This window comes from Salmo salar, chromosome ssa19 (assembly GCF_905237065.1).
Source record: "Salmo salar chromosome ssa19, Ssal_v3.1, whole genome shotgun sequence".
Taxonomy (NCBI): domain Eukaryota; kingdom Metazoa; phylum Chordata; class Actinopteri; order Salmoniformes; family Salmonidae; genus Salmo; species Salmo salar.
Window position 1 is genome coordinate 13,587,745 of NC_059460.1, and position 22,397 is coordinate 13,610,141.

The 22,397-nt window shown below is 45.5% G+C and overlaps 1 protein-coding gene across 2 annotated transcripts in view; it reads right to left on the reverse strand.

Annotated features, from left to right (window-relative positions):
• LOC106578496 (retinal-specific phospholipid-transporting ATPase ABCA4-like) overlaps positions 1-22,397 on the reverse strand; it is a 70,740-nt gene that overhangs the window by 14,659 nt on the left and 33,684 nt on the right. The window contains exons 12-26 of one of the 2 annotated variants that reach the window (XM_045702107.1): positions 19,203-19,400; positions 15,819-16,024; positions 15,347-15,523; positions 14,891-15,113; positions 14,373-14,594; positions 13,843-14,047; positions 13,207-13,518; positions 12,167-12,353; positions 11,766-11,897; positions 11,118-11,257; positions 10,709-10,846; positions 2,756-2,940; positions 2,509-2,611; positions 2,005-2,210; positions 1,859-1,913 (exon numbers count right to left, since the gene is read on the reverse strand). In XM_045702107.1, the coding sequence (XP_045558063.1) occupies positions 1,859-1,913; positions 2,005-2,210; positions 2,509-2,611; positions 2,756-2,940; positions 10,709-10,846; positions 11,118-11,257; positions 11,766-11,897; positions 12,167-12,353; positions 13,207-13,518; positions 13,843-14,047; positions 14,373-14,594; positions 14,891-15,113; positions 15,347-15,523; positions 15,819-16,024; positions 19,203-19,400 (2,689 nt within the window). The remainder of the gene's footprint in view (positions 1-1,858; positions 1,914-2,004; positions 2,211-2,508; positions 2,612-2,755; positions 2,941-10,708; positions 10,847-11,117; positions 11,258-11,765; positions 11,898-12,166; positions 12,354-13,206; positions 13,519-13,842; positions 14,048-14,372; positions 14,595-14,890; positions 15,114-15,346; positions 15,524-15,818; positions 16,025-19,202; positions 19,401-22,397) is intronic. The other variant, XM_045702108.1, reaches the window with a different exon arrangement.

Below are 22,397 nucleotides of genomic sequence, written 5' to 3' on the forward strand. Positions count from 1 at the left end.
TTAAAGGCCATGGCTTATAAGATATCTTTTCATTATAGCCATTGCAGCATTATAGCCATTGCAGTAGTTTCTAGCTTGTTGCTTGTAGCTTGTAGCTTGTAGCTTGTAGCTTGTTGCTTGTAGCTTGTAGCTTGTAGCTTGTCACCTTCAGATTGGTCGACATAAAGTGCTACTTTGTTGTGTCCTACACTGGGTCGAGGTGTCTGCTGCCACAATCTCTGGTCTGGGGGGTAGATGACAGCAAATCCAACATAACTGTCACACACATAACATCACAGTACAGTACTGTACAGTCTTCACAGTACAGTACTGTACAGACCAACACACAGAACATCACAGTACAGTACAGTCTTCACACAGAACATCACAGTACAGTCCTATACAGACCAACACACAGAACATCACAGTACAGTACTGTACAGACCAACACATAGAACATCACAGTACAGTACTGTACAGACCAACACATAGAACATCACAGTACAGTACTGTACAGTCTTCACACAGAACATCACAGTACAGTACTGTACAGTCTTCACACAGAACATCACAGTACAGTACTGTACAGTCTTCACACAGAACATCACAGTACAGTACTGTACAGACCAACACACAGAACACCACAGTACAGTACTGTACAGTCTTCACACAGAACATCACAGTACAGTACTATACAGACCAACACACAGAACATCACAGTACAGTGCTGTACAGACCAACACACAGAACATCACAGTACAGTACTGTACAGACCAACACACAGAACACCACAGTACAGTACAGACCAACACACAGAACATCCCAGTACAGTACTATACAGACCAACACACAGAACACCACAGTACAGTACAGACCAACACACAGAACACCACAGTACAGTACAGACCAACACACAGAACATCACAGTACAGTACTGTACAGACCAACACACAGAACATCACAGTACAGTACTGAACAGACCAACACACAGAACAGCACAGTACAGTGCTGTACAGAACATCACAGTACAGTACTGAACAGACCAACACACAGAACAGCACAGTACAGTACTGTACAGAACATCACAGTACAGTACTGTACAGTCTTCACACAGAACATCACAGTACAGTACTGAACAGACCAACACACAGAACATCACAGTACAGTACTGTACAGACCAACACACAGAACATCACAGTACAGTACTGTACAGACCAACACAGAACATCACAGTACAGTACTGTACAGACCAACACACAGAACATCACAGTACAGTACTATACAGACCAACACACAGAACATCACAGTACAGTACTGTACAGTCTTCACACAGAACATCACAGTACAGTACTGTACAGTCTTCACACAGAACATCACAGTACAGTACAGTCTTCACACAGAACATCACAGTACAGTACTATACAGACCAACACACATAACATCACAGTACAGTACTGTACAGACCAACTCACAGAACATCACAGTACAGTACTGTACAGACCAACACACAGAACAGTACTGTACAGACCAACACACAGAACATCACAGTACAGTACTGAACAGACTAACACACAGAACATCACAGTACAGTACTATACAGAACATCACAGTACAGTACTGTACAGACCAACACACAGAACATCACAGTACAGTACTGTACAGACCAACACACAGAACACCACAGTACAGTACTGTACAGACCAACACACAGAACATCACAGTACAGTACTGTACAGACCAACACACAGAACACCACAGTACAGTACAGACCAACACACAGAACATCCCAGTACAGTACTATACAGACCAACACACAGAACATCACAGACAATACACAAGTTATAAAAGACACACAGTTCAGATCTTCTTTTTAAATTACCTTGTGTAGTTTTGCCAGATTTGGCTTCACCGTCCGCTGTCACTTTCAGGAATATCTACAAGAGAAAAAGAAAGTGCAATGGTACATGGCCATCAAACATGGAAACATGTAGTGGACTGATGTATTGTGATTGAATATAGGCTCACCTCCTCCAGTGATGTGTCAGAGACCCCGAAGCTGCTGAGGCCGATGTCAGAGAGGGTTTCCTCCAGCTCTCTGAAGAGGGAGGCGTAGGCCCTGGGCTGGAAGCCCTGGTTGGGCAGCAGGTAGGTCAACTCCTGGCCGATAGCCTCGATCAAACGGGCCTCTGGGACATGGTGGTGGACCAGCCCTGTGATGCTTGACAAGTCACCTGGTAGACACACACACACACACACACACACACACACACACACACACACACACACACACACACACACACACACACACACACAGACACACACAGACACAGAAACACACACACACAAACCAAGTCAACATTAGTGTTGGAACCAACGCTGTGGTTCTGGCTATGTCACCTGTTACAAGTATGTTACAACACATACAGAACATACACAGATGCAACAGCTAGTGAGGAAAGTGGCCATGTGTAAAGGGGCTTTATGGTCCCCTATACTTATGTCACCTCAATTCCTCAATGAAAACCTTACCGTCCATCTGTCTGTCCTGGGTTTTGGCTTGAGGTAACTCTTCTTTGTACGTGGTACAGGTGGAGCATTTACACGAACACTCATCAGTACAGTCACACTTCATCTAGGACAAAGAGAAAACGCCATCAATGACACGCACCTCTGTCTAGGCAATGAAAGCATTCACTCACCCTAACACACACTCTCTCTCTCTCACATAAACAACAACACACTTTAGAGGCTCTTTCCGAGATCGTATCCATCCCACCTTGGTCTTGGGTCCCTCGTATTTCATTCGTCGAACCAGGGTGAGGTAGAACCCGGCACCGAAGCAGTTCTTGAGGAAGAGAGGGGAGCCGCAGCAGTGAAGACGACCCTGAGAGATGATGGCCACACGGTCACTCAACAGGTCAGCCTCGTCCATGTGGTGAGTGGACAGAATCACTGTACGTCCTGGGGAGGTAGAAAGAGGACGAGAGAGGGCGAGAAAGAGAGAGAACGAGAGAGAGAGAATGAGTGAGATAGAGAATGAGACAGAGAGAGAATGAGTGAGAGAGAGAGAGAGAGAGAGAGAGAGAGAGAGAGAGGGTTATATAGGGTTAGCATTATGAGATGGCATTTGATATTACACAGTCGTGGCCAAAAGTTTTGAGAATGACACAAATATTAATTTTCACAAAGTCTGCTGCCTCAATGTAACGCCCTGGCCATAGAGAGGGGTTTTTGTTCTTTATTTTGGTTAGGCCAGGGTGTTACATTGAGTGGGCGTTCTATGTTCCTTTTTCTATGTTTTTGTATTTCTTTGTTTTGGGCCGTGTGTGGCTCCCAATCAGGCACAGCTGAAGTTCGTTGTTGCTGATTGGGAGTCACACATAAGGAGCATGTTTTTCCTTTGGGTTTTGTGGGTAATTGTTTCTGTCTAGTGTTTTCTGTCTTGTGCAGAGTTAATCCTGACAGGACTGTTTTGCTGTCGTCTTTTGTTTATTTTTGTAGTGTTCTCTTTTTCATTAAAACTCTAATGATGAACACATCCTCCGCTGCACCTTGGTCTAATTCTGTCGAGACCAAGCAGTGGAGGAAGGAGCAGCGCAAGGAGAAGAACCAGGAGAGGAGCTATCTGGAATCGTGGACTTGGGAGGAAATCCTGGACGGTAAAGGACCATGGGCTCAAGCTGGGGATTATCGCCACCCGCAGTGGGAGATCGAGGCGGCGAGAGCTGAGAGGCGCTGGTATGAGGAGAGGGAGCGCAACAGGCACGAGAGGCAGCCCCCCAATTTTTTTGGGGGGGTGGCACACGGGGAGTGTGGCGGAACCAGGAAGGAATTCTGGGCCAACTCCCCGTGCTTACGGCAGGCATCGCAGTACTGGTCAGGCACCGTGTTATGCGGTAAAGCGCACAGTGTCCCTAGTACGCGTTCATAGCCCGGTGCGCTATAGGCCAGCCCTCCGCAAGTGCCATGTGAGTGCAGGCATCGAGCCAGGACGGGTTGTGCCAGCTCAGCGCGTCTGGTCTCCAGTGCGCCTTTTCGGGCCAGGGTATCCTGCACCGGCTCTGCGCACTGTGTCTCCAGGGCGCTGGGAGGGTCCAGTTCGCCCAATGCCTGCTCTCCGCCCGTGCCGGGCCAGAGTGGGCAGTCAGCCTGGAGTATGGGTAAAGAGCGTAAAGGCTAGAACTCCAGTGCTCCCCCACAGCCCGGTTTATCCTGTGCCTCCTCCTCGGACCAGGCCTCCAGTGGATCTCTCCAGCCTGGTCCGTCCTGTGCCACCTCCCAGGACTAGGCCTACAGTGGGTCTCCCCATCCTGGTTAACCTGTTAGGGCTAGGGGGCAGCATTTGCACGTCTGGATAATTTTTTTTTACCCGATTTAATCTGGTTACTAATCCTACCCAGTAACTAGAATATGCATATACTTATTATATATGGATAGAAAACACTCTAAAGTTTCTAAAACTGTTTGAATGGTGTCTGTGAGTATAACAGAACTCATTTGGCAGGCAAAACCCTGAGACATTTTCTGACAGGAAGTGGATACCTGATGTGTTGTATTGCCTTTAAACCTATCCCATTGAAAAACACAGGGGCTGAGGAATATTTTGGCACTTCCTATTGCTTCCACTAGATGTCACCAGCCTTTACAAAGTGTTTTGAGTCTTCTGGAGGGAGATCTGACCGAACAAGAGCCATGGAACGATGATGTCCCATTAGACACCTGGCGCGCGAGTTCATGTTGGGTACCCTCGTTCCAATACGTTATAAAAGAGTATGCATTCGTCCACCTTGAATATTATTCATGTTCTGGTTAAAAAAGGCCCTAATGATTTATGCTATACAACGTTTGACATGTTTGAACGAACGTAAATATATTTTTTCCCCTCGTTCATGACGAGAAGTCCGGCTGGCTTAGATCATGTGCTAACAAGACGGAGATTTTTGGACATAAATGATGAGCTTTTTTGAACAAAACTACATTCGTTATGGACCTGTGATACCTGGAAGTGACATCTGATGAAGAGAATCAAAGGTAATGGATTATTTACATAGTATTTTCGATTTTAGATCTCCCCAACATGACGTCTAGTCTGTATCGCAACGCGTATTTTTCTGGGCGCAGTGCTCAGATTATTGCAAAGTGTGATTTCCCAGTAAGGTTATTTTTAAATCTGGCAAGTTGATTGCGTTCAAGAGATGTAAATCTATAATTCTTTAAATGACAATATAATATTTTACCAATGTTTTCTAATTTTAATTATTTAATTTGTGACGCTGACTTGACTGCCGGTTATTGGAGGGAAACGATTTCCTCAACATCAATGCCATAGTAAAACGCTGTTTTTGGATATAAATATGAACTTGATAGAACTAAAAATGCATGCATTGTCTAACATAATGTCCTAGGAGTGTCATCTGATGGAGATTGTAAAAGGTTAGTGCATCATTTTAGCTGGTTTTATGGTTTTGGTGACCCTGTCTTTGAATTGACAAAACATTACACACAACTCTTGTAAATGTACTGTCCTAACATACTCTAAATTTATGCTTTCGCCGTAAAACCTTTTTGAAATCGTAAAACGTGGTTAGATTAAGGAGATGTTTATCTTTCAAAGGGTGTAAAATAGTTGTATGTTTGAAAAATTTGAATTTTGACATTTATTTGGATTCAAATTTGCCGCTCTTGAAATGCACCTGCTGTTGATGGAGTGCACCACGGGTGGCACGCTAGCGTCCCACCTAGCCCATAGAGGTTAAGCCTGTGCCTCCTCCTCGGACCAGGCCTCCAGTGGGTCTCCCCATCCTGGTCCGTCCTGTGCCGCCTCCTAGGACTAGGCCTCCAGTGGGTCTCGCCAGTCCAGAGCCACCAGAGCTGCCCGCCAGTCCGGAGCCGCCAGAGCTGCCCGCCAGTCCGGAGCCGCCAGAGCCGCCCGCCAGTTAGGAGCCGCCAGAGCCGCCCGCCAGTCAGGAGCCGCCCGCCAGTCAGGAGCCGCCAGAGTCGTCCGCCAGTCAGGAGCCGCCAGAGCTGCCCGCCTGTCCGGAGCCGCCAGAGCCGCCCGCCTGTCCGGAGCCGCCAGAGCCGCCCGCCTGTCCGGAGCCGCCAGAGCCGCCCGCCTGTCCAGAGCCGCCAGAGCCGCCCACCTGTCCGGAGCCGCCAGAGCCGCCCGCCAGCCCGGTGAGTCCTGTGCCTGCGCCTAGGGCCAGGTCTATTACATGTCTCCTCAGCCTGGTGAATCCTGGGTCAGTGCCGCCGGAGCCGCCAGGGACGCCCGCCAGCCGGGCGCAGCCAGGGACGCCCGCCAGCTGGGCGCAGCCATCGCCGCCCGCCAGCCGGGCGCAACCATCACCGCCCACCAGCCGGGCGCAACCAGGGTTGCCCGCCAGCCGGGCGCAGTCAGGGTCGCCCACCAGACCTTCGGCGCAGCCAGGTGCGCCACCTAAGAGGGCGACGCCGAGGGTGGAGCAGAGGCCACGTCCCGCACCTGAGCCGCCGCCGTAAGAAGGCCCACCCGGACCCTCCCCTTCAGAGTCAGGTTTTGCGGTCGGAGTCCGCACCTTGGGGGGGTACTGTAACGCCCTGGCCATAGAGAGGGGTTTTTGTTCTTTATTTTGGTTAGGCCAGGGTGTTACATTGGGTGGGCGTTCTATGTTCCTTTTTCGATATTTTTGTATTTCTTTGTTTTGGGACGTGTGCGGCTCCCAATCAGGCACAGCTGAAGTTCGTTGTTGCTGATTGGGAGTCACACATAAGGAGCATGTTTTTCCTTTGGGTTTTGTGGGTAATTGTTTCTGTCTAGTGTTTTCTGTCTTGTGTAGAGTTAATCCTGACAGGACTGTTTTGCTGTCGTCTTTTGTTTATTTTTGTAGTGTTCTCTTTTTCATTAAAACTCTAATGATGAACACATCCTCCGCTGCACCTTGGTCTAATTCTGACGACGGCCGTTACACTCAGTTTGTATGATGGCAATTTGCATATACTCCAGAATGTTATGAAGATTGATAAGATGAATTGCAATTAATTGCAAAGTCCCTCTTTGCCATGCAAATGAACTGAATCCCCAAAAAACATTTCCACTGCATTTCAGCCCTGCCACAAAAGGACCAGCTGACATCATGTCAGTGATTCTCTCGTTAACACAGGTGTGAGTGTTGACGAAGGCAAGGCTGGAGATCACTCTGTCATGCTGATTGAGGTCGAATAACAGACTGGAAGCTTCAAAAGGAGGGTGGTGCTTGGAATCATTTTTCTTTCTCTGTCAGCCATGGTTACCTGCAAGGAAACATGTGCCGTCTTCATTGCATTGCACAAAAAGGGCTTCACAGGCAAGGATATTGCTGCCAGTAAGATTGCACCTAAATCCACCATTTATCGGATCATCAAGAAGTTCAAGGAGAGCGGTTCAATTGTTATGAAGAATGCTTCAGGGCACCCAAGAAAGTCCAGCAAGCACCAGGATCGTCTCCTAAAGTTGATTCAGCTGCAGGATCGGAGGATGGCCTGGTGTCAAGAAGGGCAGCAAAGAAGCCACTTCTCTCCAGGAAAAACATCAGGGACAGACTGATATTCTGCAAAAGGTACAGGGAATGGACTGCTGAGGACTGGGGTAAAGTCATTTTCTCTGATGAATCCCCTTTCCGATTGTTTGGGGCATCCGGAAAAAAGCTTGTCCGGAGAAGACAAGGTGAGCGCTACCATCAGTCCTGTGTCATGCCAACAGTAAAGCATCCTGAGACCATTCATGTGTGGGGTTGCTTCTCAGCCAAGGGAGTGGGCTCACTCACAATTTTGCCTAAGAACACAGCCATGAATAAAGAATGGTAACAACACATCCCCTGAGAGCATCTTCTCCCAACAATCCAGGAACAGTTTGGTGACGAACAATGCCTTTTCCAGCATGATGGAGCACCTTGCCATAAGGCAAAAGTGATAACTAAGTGGCTCGGGGAACAAAACATCGATATTTTGGGTCCATGGCCAGGAAACTCCCCAGACCTTAATCCCATTGAGAATTTGTGGTCAATCCTTAAGAGGCGGGTGGACAAACAAAAGCCTACAAATTCTGACAATGTCACGACTCCTGCCGAGGGTGACTCCTCTCCCTGTTCGGGTGGCGCTCGGCGGTCGTCGTCACCGGCCTACTAGCTGCCACCGATCCCTTTTTCCTTTTCTGTTGGTTATGTCTTTATTGGTTTCACCTGTGTCTCATTAGTGTTTAGTTGGGTATTTAAGCCCGTTTCCCCACCTGTTCTGTGTGCGGGCTTATTTCTGTCGTTCACTGTGTTTCGTGTAGTGGTACGTGTTTTTAGATCCTTGTGTTTTTGATTACACCCTGTTGTTGTTCTTGGGTGTATATTCTTTTGACGGTGCATTCATTAAAGCCCGATAGCAAACACTCTTGTTTCCTGCGTTTGACTCCACACCCACTACATCCAGCGTTACAGACAAACTCCAAGCATTGATTATGCAAGAATGGGCTGCCATCAGTCAGGATGTGGCCCAGAAGTTAATTTGACAGCATGCCAGGGCGGATTGCAGAGGTCTTGAAAAAGAAGGGTCAACACTGCAAATATTGACTCTTTGCATCAACTTCATGTAATTGTCAATAAAAGCCTTTGACACTTATGAAATGCTTGTAATTATACTCCAGTATTCCATAGTAACATCTGACAAAAATATCTAAAGACACTGAAGCAGCAAACTTTGTGGAAATTAATATTTGCATCATTCTCAAAACTTTTGGCCATGACTGTACATTTCCGATGTTGGTAAATTTAAGTAAATCAGCTGTTTTTCCTGCTCCATCCAGCAGGAGGTATATGTACTGTGTGAGCAAGAGCTGGGTTCAAATACACTTTCAGGTATAAAAATTATGTGGACACCTCTTCAAATTAGTGGATTCGGCTATTTCAACCACACCCGTTTCTGACAGGTATATAAAATCGAGCACACAGCCATGCAATCTCCATAGAGATACATTGGCAGTAGAATGGCCTGACTGAAGAGCTCAGTGACTTTCAACGTCGCATCGTCATAGGATGCCACTTTTCCAAGTCAGTTCATCAGATTTCTGCTCTGCTAGAGCTGCCCCAGTCAACTGTAAGTGCTGTTATTGTGTAGTGGTAACATCTCAGCTGCGAAGTGGTAGGCCACACAAGCTCACAGAACGGGATTGCTGAGTGCTGAAACGGGTAGCGCATAAAAATCGTCTGTACTCGGTTGTAACGTTCACTTCCGAGTTCCAAACTGCCTCAGGAAGCAACGTCAGCACAATAACTGTTGGTCGGGAGCTTCATGAAATGGGTTTCCATGGATGAGCAGCTGCACACAAGCCTAAGATCACCATGCGCAATGCCAGGTGTCGGTTGGAGTGGTGTAAACCTCGCCGCCATTGGGCTCTGGAGAAGTGGAAATGCGTTCTCTGGCGTGATGAATCACTCACCATCTGGCAGTCTAACAGATGAATCTGGGTTTGGTGGATGCCAGAATGCTACCTGCACCAATGCATGGTGCCAACTGTAAAGTTTGGCGGAGGAAGAATAATGGTCTGGGGCTGTTTTTCATGGTTTGGGCTAGGTTCCTTAGTTCCAGTGAAGGGAAATCTTAACCCTACAGCATACAATGACATTGTAGATGATTCTGTGCTTCCAACTTTGTGGCAACAATTTGGGGAAGGCCCTATCCTGTTTCAGAATGACAATGCCCCCGTGCACAAAGCGAGGTCCATACAGAAATGGTTTGTTGAGATCGGTGTGTGTAACGATCATAAAAAGGAGTAGACCAAGGTGCAGCGTGGTATGTGTTCATCTTGATATTTATTTTAACTCTGAACACTTAAACAAAATAATAAACAATGGAAAACAACCGTCACGTCTTGCAGGCTTTACAAAGCAGTACAAAAATAAGATCCCACAACTCAAGGAGGGAAAAGGGCTGCCTAAGTATGGTTCCCAATCAGAGACAACGATAGGCAGCTGCCTCTGATAGGAAACCATACCTGGCCAAAACAAAGAAATAGAAACCATAGAATGCCCACCCCACACCCTGACCTAACAAAATAGAGAAATAAACCATCTCTCTCAGGTCAGGGCGTGACAGTGTGGAAGACCTTGACTGGCCTGCACAGAGCCCTGACCTTAATCACATTGAACACCTTTGGGATGAATTGGAACGCCGACTGCGAGCCAGGCCTAATTGCCCAACATCAGTGCCCGACCTCACTAATGCTCTTGTGGTTGAATGGAAGCAAGTCGCCGCAGCAATGTTCCAACATCTAGAGGAGGCTGTTATAGCAGCAAAGTGAGGACCAACTCCATATTAATGCCCATGATTTTGGAATGAGATGTTTGACGAGCAGTTACTCAGTTTCAATACATTTCAAAACAAGTACTCAGATAACCTTTATTTGAAAAAACAAGTAGTTGAATATTATAATTTATTTGTAAATACACTTGAAAAAACTCAAATACACTGACTCAAATACACTCTTATGCATTAAACTGAGGTATTTAAAAATAATATTTGAAATAAGTATTTGAAAATACTTTCAAATACTATTTGCTAGACAATTTTTTTTATTTGTTTTTATTTTTTACAAATAACCATTCAAATACTTAAATAAAAGTTATTGTTTTGGGCTGTGTATTTGAAAATACTCAAATACACAGAAAAAAAGTCTTAAAATAACAAATACTCAAATACACATGTATTATAAACCAGGCCTGGTGTGTACCTGATCGGTACTTGAGTAGCAGGTCCCAGATAGATCGTCTGGAGTAGGGGTCCACCCCCGATGTGGGCTCGTCCAGAATCACCACCTTGGCACCGCCCACAAATGCCATAGCAACAGACAACTTCCTCTGCATGCCGCCTGAGAGGAGAAGAGGAGAAGATAAGGACAGGAGGAGAGGACAACAATACTGGTATCTCATATCTTGATTATGACACTCTAAACACAAGTTAAAGATGAGAAGAAGTGTTTGGTTCATCATCGCTGGCAGTGAAACAGAACTAGCAATGATGAACTATATACTGTAACTGTGCCCGAGGCCCAACACAGTGTGTGTGTGTGTGTGTGTGTGTGTGTGTGTGTGTGTGTGTGTGTGTGTGTGTGTGTGTGTGTGTGTGTGTGTGTGTGAAACCTGAGAGGTTCTGTGCCTCCTCGTCTCTCTTGTGGGGCAGGCCCAGATCCTCCAGCATGTTCTCTACCTCCAGCTGAGCCTCAGACAGAGACCTCCCCTTCAGCAGGCTGTAGAACAGGATGTGCTCTTCTACGGTCATACTGAGAGAGAGAGAGAGAGAGAGAGCCTGTGGTGAGCAGCTGCACTGTGCTGAATGTGCTCCTTCGAGGGGAACACCCCAACAGAGTAGGAAGTTGGGATTTTATGAATCACTCAGCTACATTCTTTTTGCATTACATTCTTGTTTCATTATGATCTTGTCCCAACATACCCACATCAGACCAAATAGTCTTTATTAAACCTGTACACACACAGAACAACATCTTAATCTCCATAGACAGAGATAAATTAGACCTGTTTAGGAAGTACGCCCACCTTACCTCCCCACGCACTAATGCAGAAAGAGAGGAGAGCGAGAGAAGAGACAGAGGCTAAGAGAGATGGACAGAGAGGACGATGGAAAGAGAAAGAAAAGAAGTGTGGAGAGAGAGACATGGACATGGTGGAGAGAAAGACAATAGACAAATGCATCACCACATCTAATCACTCCTTGTGTCTATATGACTCGTTAACCCACTGAGGCAGCAGGCACTGTAAGGGGTCACCTACTGGTGAAAGAGGATGTTGTGTTGGGGACACATGCCCAGAGAGTGTCTGATGGTGTCCATGTCTGTCCGGATGTCCTTCCCATAGATGGATGCTGTCCCCGAGGTGGGAGGGAACATCCCCGTCAGGATAGACCTGGTGGAGACCACACAGAGGGACAGAGGATGTAGAGGACGGACAGAGTCACATGGCCAGATGTCACAGTCATAGTCACTACACCTACTGTCACAAAGCTGTCCCCCAACCAGTGGTTCTCAATCTATTTTGGTTGATCACATTCTGCCCAAAGAACCTGCTCTTAGGTCAGGTATCCCAAGGGATAGAAGGTACCACAGGTTGAGAAACACGGCCCTAAACTGATTCAGATGGTCAAACTGTGAATCATTTGACTGTGGGTGACATACATGGTGGTGGTCTTCCCAGCTCCATTGTGCCCCAGGAAAGCAGTGATCTGGCTCTCATAGAAGGTAATGCTCAGTCCGTCTACCGCAGGTTTTTGTCCCCTACCAAACACCTTGACCAGGTTCTGAACACACACACCCTCCACCAGCCCTGCCGGTTCCCCCTCAAAGTAGGCATGGCTGGGCTGACCTGGGGGGAGAGTTGAGAGGTTGGAGGTCAGATGTTAAAGGTCATTGGGATAGGAGTTGTGAGGTCAAAATCTGATAGAATCCAATATAATCAATACAATCAGATAGATGTGAACAACAAGCGTACATTGTCAGGGTATTATAGTGTGTCATCCATATTATACAACATCTACACTGTTGTGTGCACTGATAAGGCTGGAATGGGTGTACTGTTACACAGTTGATACAGGGATATGAAATAGATGTTGTTTGTCGGTGCTGATAGTGAATAATAACTGTAACAGAACTGTTTATGTTATTTTTGCCTCACAAAAATAGCAACATCACATGATCTTCCACCACATTGCATCATGACCTGAAAGACGTTATTTTATCTAGACACTGTTTATAGTCCCAATCTGACAAATCGTTGCTGATACACCATTGAATGAGATGTCCTAAGAAAAACAATGGCAAACAGTGAAGGTGAAATCAGGGGAAAGGAATGCTGCCACTTTGACTGTGTGAAAGGGAGCGGACCAAACGGGAGCTGAATCACATATTAACTAACTCTGACTGAGGGAAATGTACCAATGTGTCAGTCTGTATTGAGACCCGACCTGGAGAGCAAACACACTCAAGGACTGCGGGTTCCCACACACTGCCTGCCGCTAAGCATTGTGGGCCGGGCAAGCAGGCCACAGAGAGCGAGAGAGAGAGGGAGAGAGCTCTATTGTTTCAAACCTCATCAGCGATTCATCAGAGATGCTGGACTGAGACAAAGAGTCCATGGCCCTGATACTTACATATTTAAAAAAAATCCACTTAGTTATTCTCTTTAGAAGACAAGTGGATTTATTTGAATGTGTTTTTACCCTCTTTTTCTCCATTTGGTTTTTCCTCCTGGTTCTTGTTGTTCTCCTCCTCCTCCTCCTCCTCCTCCTCTGTTTTCCCCTTCCCCAGCCTCTCTCGTTTGTCCTGGTGTTTGCAGGATGGCAGCTCCTCATCTGGTGCCTTAGTCTTCTGTTCGTCACCTGGTTCATGATTGGTCTTCTGGTTCTCTTCAGCCTGGTTTACCAGGTTGTCAAACCTGGGTTTCTCCAACTCTTTTGGCTTTGGGGGTCTGGAGTTGAGCCAATAGGAGGGCAGGATGGGGAAATAAAATGGCCGACCAATTCCATACTGCCCTATAGGAGAACAGAAATAAACACAGAGGCGGTGCTGGTTTTAGAATCCAACCATCAAACAAGACCAATAGTTATGAACATCAAATCCAAAAGTACAAAAGTAACCAACTGGTGCTTAGTTTCAACATTACTCCTTCTATGACGTTCATTATGAGCTTTTGTAACTGATTTAGGCATACTTACTATATGCATTTCTGCCATGAGTCATAGCATTATAGCCTGGTCCCAGATCTGTTTGTGCTACCATGTCGACTCCAAACATGGCATGACAAGGAGTGGCATGATGGCACAAACTGGTACCTAGGCTAATAGCATGGTGGTTACCTGGGAAGACGTTGTCGAGGTACCAGGCAAGGACAGCGTAGAGTACAGTATCCAGGGCCATCATAGAGATGGAGGTGAGGAAGGAGTACTCATCCCCCTCCAGAGGGCTGGTCTGGATGTTGTCCCACTGCAGACCCAGACCCTGCTCCTCATAACGGGACAAGTACTCTGTCCCAAAGCCAAACGCCACCTGGGACATCAGGCTCTGAGAGGACAGACATGGAGAGACAGACAGATAGACAGGCCACGGAAGGAACATCAACTGATGTTAGCTGTTGAGAGGGTTATCTAAACTGACTGTATGAAATGTTAGTCTTTTTAAAGGTGTAAGACAGCAAAAACATGCCAGGAGTCAGAAGCTACAGTATGTACCAATGTCCATGCTAACATACCGTATCACTTGGAACGAATGCCAATACATTTCTTCATGCTAAGTGATATGTTAGTGTGGATATTGAAACATAGCGAGAAGAGTAAAGAATGAAGACAGGTGCATGTGTCCCAGGGGGACTTATTTGGAGGTTACACACCGCCATGATCTTGTCATCCTTGGTGATGCGGTCCTGCCATGCAAAGCAGAGGATGTGGGGCAGGTAGAGCGTGAAGTAGATGATACCGCTGCAGGCTGCAGCCAGGTTGGCCTTGTTAAAGAACACACTGAGTAGGAAACACTGCATGATGGTGGCAGTGGTGAAGGTTAGAAGAAACAGGAACAGGATTAGAGGGTTGCTGTAGTTCAACACCTTACCACCCTGGAAGACAGAATAAAGAATTGAATTGGTTTTGTCAGTGTTTAGAGTTAGAGTCCCTATTTGCTTCATGCACAAAGGAGAAGTTACAAATTGAAATCACATATAAGTGATTGAAAATTTGGGGGACAAACGTAAAAAGATTCTAGTTTATTTCCCGAATCTTCCACTAGAGGTCCCAACAGTACATTCAAAACAGCAGCCTTCTGAGAAGCTCTGATCTATGAAATAAATTAATACTAATCATTGACCAACTAGCCATTTTGGTCATTTACAACTTGAAGCCAATTAGGACTGACCATAATGATCCCAGTGAGCAGGGAAGTGCTGGCAGCCATCATGAGGAAGCTGTCTATGAACCATGTGACCCACAGAACCCCATTGGTGACCCCCATGGTCTTCAGGGTCTCTTTGAGCCTGAGCTCCTTCTCCAAGACGATGCTCTTCACGGTCATAGACACTGAGTAGACCCACGCCAGCACCATGAAGATGGGGAAGCAACGGTTCAATGTCAGCATGAAGCTAGAGGAGGAGAGGTGGTACGAGAAACGAAAGGGAAAGAGGAAAGGTGGAAAAGAGAGAGAGAAGACGAAAAGAGGAAAGGGGGGGAAGATAGAGAGAGAGGATATAAAAATGATGGGGGTAATCGATGAGAAATGACCATCAAAAAATGCCATTTCTAAATGCAACAATAACATTTAACATTGACAGGCAGGCCTTGGGTTGGTATTTGTGTCTTAAGGTGTGTCACTCACAGGTCGTCCACGTAGCATGGGTACGGCATCTGTTGTAGGTAGACACCGAGGGGCCAGTCCTTGCCTGTCTGGGTCCTGATGATGCCATGCTCTATCATGTCCTGCAGATAGGCAAACCCCCCCCACACGTAACGGAGATCATCCACCGGGTCGGCCCTAGGACCAGGGTCCCAGTATCTGTGGCCAGAGGGAGAGAAATAAGGAAGAGAGGGGTATATCTGAGGGCTTGATCTGCATTTAAGCATTTGGATAAAAAATTTTTTTAAATGGATATGTTTGTCACTAAGTTACCTAACAAAGACAAATTCTACACTGGGCACCATACCTGAAAATCCCATTAATCCCATTTCAAGTAAGAGTTGCTTATGTTGCAAAACACTTCATACAAGCATCATGACCTTGAAAGTAACCCTGATGAGTACGTAAGGTAAGGTAACATCCACTCATTCATTAGGGAGTTATATACACTTACCTGTCCTTGATCTTATTGGTGCGCTCCACTGCGTCGATGTCCATGCGGATCTTGAACCGGACGTGGGGTGGAACCTTGGTGGTCCAGGGATAGGTGTCCATGAAGACCAGGCCAGCCCAGAACTTACTCTCCCCCATCAGACTCAGAGCTCTGTGGGTCATCTGCTCCTCATCGTTCAGCCCAGAGAATTTATCTAGGATCAGACACTGTGGAAAGGAATTCATGGATTATGCACGGTGCTTTTGGAAAGTATTCAGACCCGTTCAATTTTTCCACATTTTGTTACGTTACAGCCTTATTTTAAAATTTGATTAAAAAAATAATATTTATCTTCAATCTACACACATTACCCCATAATGACAAAGTGAAAACAGGTTTGTACAATTTTTGCAAAAGTTTTTTTTTTTTAAATACAGAAATTCCTTATTTACGTAAGTATTCAGACCCTTTGCTATGAGACTCTAAATTGAGCTCAGGTGCATCCTGTTTACATTGATCATCCTTGAGATGTTTCTACAACTTGATTGGAGTCCACCTGTGGTAAATTCAATTGATTGGACATGATTTGGAAAGACATACCTGTCTATATAAGGTCCCAAAGTTGACATTGCATGTCAGAGCAAAAACCAAGCTATGAGGTCGAAGGAATTGTCCTTAGAGCTCCGAGACTGCATTGTGTCGAGGCACAGATCTGGGGAAAGCTACCAAAAAAATTCTGCAGCATTGAAGGTACCCAAGAACACAGTGGCCTCCATCATTCTTAAATGGAAGAAGTTTGGAACCACCAAGACTCTTCCTATAGCTGGTTGCCCGGCCAAACTGAGCAATCGAGGGAGAGGGGCCTTGGTCTGGGAGGTTACCAAGAACCCGATGGTCACTCTGACAGAGCTCCAGAGGTCCCCTGTGGAGATGGGAGAACCTTCCAGAAGGACAACCATCTCTGCAGCACTCCACCAATCAGGCCTTTATGGGAGAGTGGCCAGACTGAAGCCACTCCTCAGTAAAAGGCACATGACCGCCCGCTTGGAGTTTTCCAAAACACACCTAAAACACTCTCAGACCATGAGAAATAAGATTCTCTAGTCTGATTAAACCAAGATTGAACTCTTTGGCCTGAATGCCAAGCGTTACGTCTGGAGGAAACCTGGAACCATCCCTACGGTGAAGCATGGTGGTGGCACCATCATGCTGTGGGGATGTTTTTCAGCGGCAGGGACTGGGAGATTAGTCAGGATCGAGTGAAAGATGAATGGGGCAGGACAGAGAGATCCTTGATGAAAACCTGCTCCAGAGTGCTCAGGACCTCAGACTGGGGCGAAGGTTCACCCTCCAACAGGACAACGACCCAAAGCACACAGCCAAGCCAACACAGGAGTGGCTTCTGAACAAGTCTCTGAATTTCCTTGAAATTCAGAGCCCGGACTTGAACCAGATCTAACATTTCTGGAGAGACCTGAAAATAGCTGTGCAGCAACGCTACCCATCCAACCTGACAGAGCTTGAGGGGATCTGCAGAGAAGAATGGGAGAAGCTCCTCAAATATGGGTGTGCCAAGCATGTAGCTTCATACCCAATAAGACTCGAGGCTGTAATCGCTGCCAAAGGTGCTTCAACAAAGTACTGAGTAAAGGGTCTGAATACTTATGTAAAAGTAATATTTCAGTTTTTATTTATTTATTTTTGCAAAAAAAAAGGTTTTGCTTTGTCATTATGGGGTATTGTGTGTAGATTGATGAGGGAAAAAACGATTTAATCAATTTTAGAATAAGGCTGTAACATAACAAAATGTGTAAAAAGTGAAGGGGTCTGAATACTTTCCGAAGGCACCGTACCTTGACTGCCATGTAGGTACAGTATTAACATACATTTGAATTTGGAAGGGGGAACAATATCATTTGTGGGGCGTTTTGGTTTCTATATGAGGAAGAATAGCACACACACACACACACACACACACACACACACACACACACACACACACACACACACACACACACACACACACACACACACACACACACACACACACGGTCCTAATTGGGGCCACCAGTGTTGGTGGACTGTGGACTTGGACATGGGTTCCCATCCAGGGGGCTGGGGGGGAGGTTTAGGGGCCACTAAGGCCAGTGTTGGCTAGGGGGCCCCGAGTTCAGATCCACTCTCATCTACTCTGACACCTCACCACCAGGCCTCCTATTGCAGCTGCTCCTCATCTGATTGAGCCATTCAACAACACAGTACCTATTACCACCATGGAGGTCCTGCATGGGCCCAGGGGAAGGAACTGAGACAAACAGAACCACCAAGACACACACATGCAGAGGAATGCACGCAAACACGCACACGCACAAACATGCAGGCACACAGACGTGCACACACACACTCATTAAGACTGCATAACAAACCATACACACACACTCATTAGTTTGCAAAGGATCACCCCTCCCTAATAGCCTCCAATGACAAAACTGTTGCTACACTCTTCAATCAGACTATGCCATTGCTGTGCTGTACACAAGCCCATCGGATTCCGTAGACTGCGTTCATTGTAGCGGAGCTGAAAGAGGGTGGTCAGACTGACAGCTGTAGCGAATTGGGCTAAATCAGGCCGGTCTACTCTGTCACACTGAAGTGCTGTAAGCCTCACGGAAGATAAAGACAGAGGGGCCATGCGATCCACACAGTGAGGACCAGGTTGCCATTTTACCCCGTTCTGCCACCCCTGGGGCAAGAGGCCTTACCTGCTTACGCTGATTAGTATCGAGGGGGCGAGGGACGAGTTGAACTGTTCCCAAAGTGCTTTGAGGGGCCGAGGGCTGAGTTACACAGTTTGGCCTACTCAGATGGAGTGTCCTCGGAGAGACAGTGAAGGGAGAAAGGCCCGGGTGGGTTTTCTACCCTCCACTAGATTAGTACGGTACAAAAGAGACTGACAGCTTTGCTTGTTGTTCTCCCTCTCCCCCTCCTGAGCAGATTTACATGTCTTTAGTAAGGGGCAAATTAGAAGGCCATTGAAAGGCCATACAGCGATCGTATGCTTATATCACATAGAGTGTGTACTGAGTGGGTGTTGTTGTCTGGAACTGATTCATGTTTATAGAAAGCAACAAGCAACAGGTCTGAGAACTGTGCTCAATATTTTCTTGTGGAGAAAACCTGTGAATTTGGACGTTTGGCACTTTGTATTGAGAAAGACAATGCAGATTCTGGTGAAAAGCTATAAAAAAAAGTATCAAACCCATGAATCAAAAGACCAAGGGTTATGTTTCCGAAAATATAGTCTCGTGGTCGTCAATCCCCACCATTGTGAATGAAATGTATCATAGCTTGCAGCCCAGCCCAGCCCAGCCCACTCTAGTCCTGTCCCAGTCCTGACCAGCTCACCTCTCCATACTGGTTCATCATACGGATGACTTGGTCTGTGAAGTTGAAGACATTCCTCCAATCAAAGTTGGCCATGTCGTAGTCCCTGTCTTCTATTGGCCCGTTGTACAGGAAGTTGAGGATGTGTTTAGAGGAGAACTCTGTGTCCTGTAGACTCCTGTCAATGTAGTCCCTCACCGTGGGATTCCTTATGGTATCCTGTGGGGGGGGGGGAATCACCATACTTTAATGAAGACAGCTTCTCCATCTTAGCAGGGGAGCTCATTCATTTCCAGGCCCAGGGACAAGTACTTGTCTGTGGTGACCTAAACGCCTGAACTGGACAAGAACCTGACACCTTCAGCACATGGGGGGAAGGTGTCAGGTACCTTCATACCCCTTGACTTGACCACATTTTGTTGTGTTATAGCCTGAATTCAAAATGTATTTAAAAAATATATATAATCTCTCCCATCTATACACAATACCCCATAATGACAAAGTGAAAGCATGTTCTTTTCAACAGAAATATGTCATTCACATAAGTATTCATACCCCTGAGTCAATACATGTTAGAATCATCTTTGGCAGCGATTACTGCTGTGAGTCTTTCTGGGTAAGTCTCTAAGAGCTGTGAATACTTCTGGGTAAGTCTCTAAGAGCTGTGAGTCTTTCTGGGTAAGTCTCTAAGAGCTGTGAGTCTTTCTGGGTAAGTCTCTAAGAGCTGTGATTATTTCTGGGTAAGTCTCTAAGAGCTGTGAATACTTCTGGGTAAGTCTCTAAGAGCTGTGAATATTTCTGGGTAAGTCTCTAAGAGCTGTGAGTCTTTCTGGGTAAGTCTCTAAGAGCTGTGAGTCTTTCTGGGTAAGTCTCTAAGAGCTGTGATTCTTTCTGGGTAAGTCTCTAAGAGCTGTAAATATTTCTGGGTAAGTCTCTAAGAGCTGTGAATATTTCTGGGTAAGTCTCTAAGAGCTATGAGTCTTTCTGGGTAAGTCTCTAAGAGCTGTGATTCTTTCTGGGTAAGTCTCTAAGAGCTGTGAATATTTCTGGGTAAGTCTCTAAGAGCTGTGAATATTTCTGGGTATGTCTCTAAGAGCTGTGAGTCTTTCTGGGTAAGTCTCTAAGAGCTGTGAATATTTCTGGGTAAGTCTCTAAGAGCTTTGCACACCTAGATTGTACAATATTATTATTTTAAAATTCTTCAAGCTCTGTCAAGTTGGTTGTTGATCATTAAAGTCTTGCCATAGATTTTCAAGCCGATTTAAGTCAAAACTGTAACTAGGCCACTCAGCAACATTCAATGTCGTCTTGGTAAGCAACTCCAGTGTAGATTTGGCCTTGTGTTTTAGGTTATTGTCCTGCTGAAAGGTGAATTCATCTCCCAGTGTCTGGTGGAAAGCAAACTGAAACAGTTTTTAGCCAGTGCTTAGCTCTACTCTGTTTCTTTTATCATAAAAAAACTCCCACCACCATGCTTGAAAATATGTAGATTGGTACTCAGGGATTTGATGTTTTGGATTTACCCCAAACATAAGGCTTTGTATTTTGTACAGGCTTCCTTCTTTTCACTTTATCATTTAGGTTAGTATTGTAGAGTAACTACAATCCATCCTCAGTTTTCTCCTGTCACAGCCATTAAACTCTGTAACTGTTTTAAAGTCACCATTGACCTCATGGTGAGATCCCTGTGCAGTTTGCTTCCTCTCTGACAGCTGAGTTAAGAAGGACGCCTCTATCTTTGTATTGACTGTGTGTATTGATACACCATCCAAAGTGTAATGAATAACTTCACCATGCTTTTTTCTACCCATCTACTTTACCAATAGGTGCCTTTCTTTGTGAGGCATTGGATAACCTACCCGGTCTTTATGGTTGAATCTGTGTTTGAAATTCAATGTTCGACTGAGGGACCTTACACATAATTCCACTTTGAAATGATGGGGTATTGTGTGTAGGCCGGTGACATAAAATCTCACTTTAATCCATTTTAAATTCAGGCTTTAACACATCAAAATGTGGAAAAAGTCAAGGGGTATGAATACTTTCTGAAGGCACTGTCCCTGAAGGTGTGTCCCCCTAGACACAACTACCACAAAACAACCAACAAAAACGGGTCACAACTCTTGCAGCTCTGTCGCATGCTGGGTCTGTACATAGTCAAATTGTAGGCTTCAAGGGGACTCCTACGGTAGGTACACCCACAGCTCATTCCAGTACTGTAGACTACTGTTCAGAGTCTCTCAGAACATCTACCATCAGCCAACTAACACCCCTATCAGACCCCAGCAAAATCACAATCTACTTGAACAGAGCAATACTCAACCATGAGGTCTCAAAGCTGAACAAACTGCATGCTATTAAGAAATGCTATAGCTGGAAGGAGGGTAGTGTAGAAACCTACCAAAAAAATATTGGTCAACAACAAATTCAATCCATCCTAGACAACTTCCTGGACAAAATGTTTCCCTGCAATAGTGACGGTGTAAACTTAACAGTAGGAAGCCTGAATATAATATTTGACCTATCAGCTAACATATCAAATTCTAGCAGAAAACCTGGTTTGATGAAGAATGTAAAAACTTTAAAAAGAAATTGAGAAACCTATCCAACCAAAAACACAGAGACCCAGAAAACCCGACTCTACAGAAATACACTAAGAAAAAAGAAGAAACAGCATGTCAAAAAACAGCTCAATGTAATTGAAGAATCCATAGAATCAAATCCCATCTGGGAAAATTGGAACACACTAAACAAACAACAACACGAAGAGCTATCCATACAAAATGGAGATGTATGGATAAACCACTTCTCTAACCTTTTTTCGGCCATATAACAAAGACCAATGAGCAAAAACATATACATGATAATTTACAAATCTTAGAATCAACTATTAAAGACTACCAGAACCCACTGGACTCTACAATTACATTGGATGAGCTACAGGTCAAAATGCAAACCCTCCAACCCAAGAAGGCCAGTGGTGTTGATGGTATACTAAACAAAATGATAAAATATACTGACCACAAACTCTTGAACATTATCATCAGCTCTGGCATCTTCCCAGTGGTGTGAAGTACATAAGTAAAAATACTTTAAAGTACTACTTAAGTAGTTTTTTGGGGTATCTGTACTTTACTATTTATATGTTTTACTCCTTTTACTTCACTACATTCCTAAATAAAAGTATATACTTTTTACTCCATACATTTTCCCTGA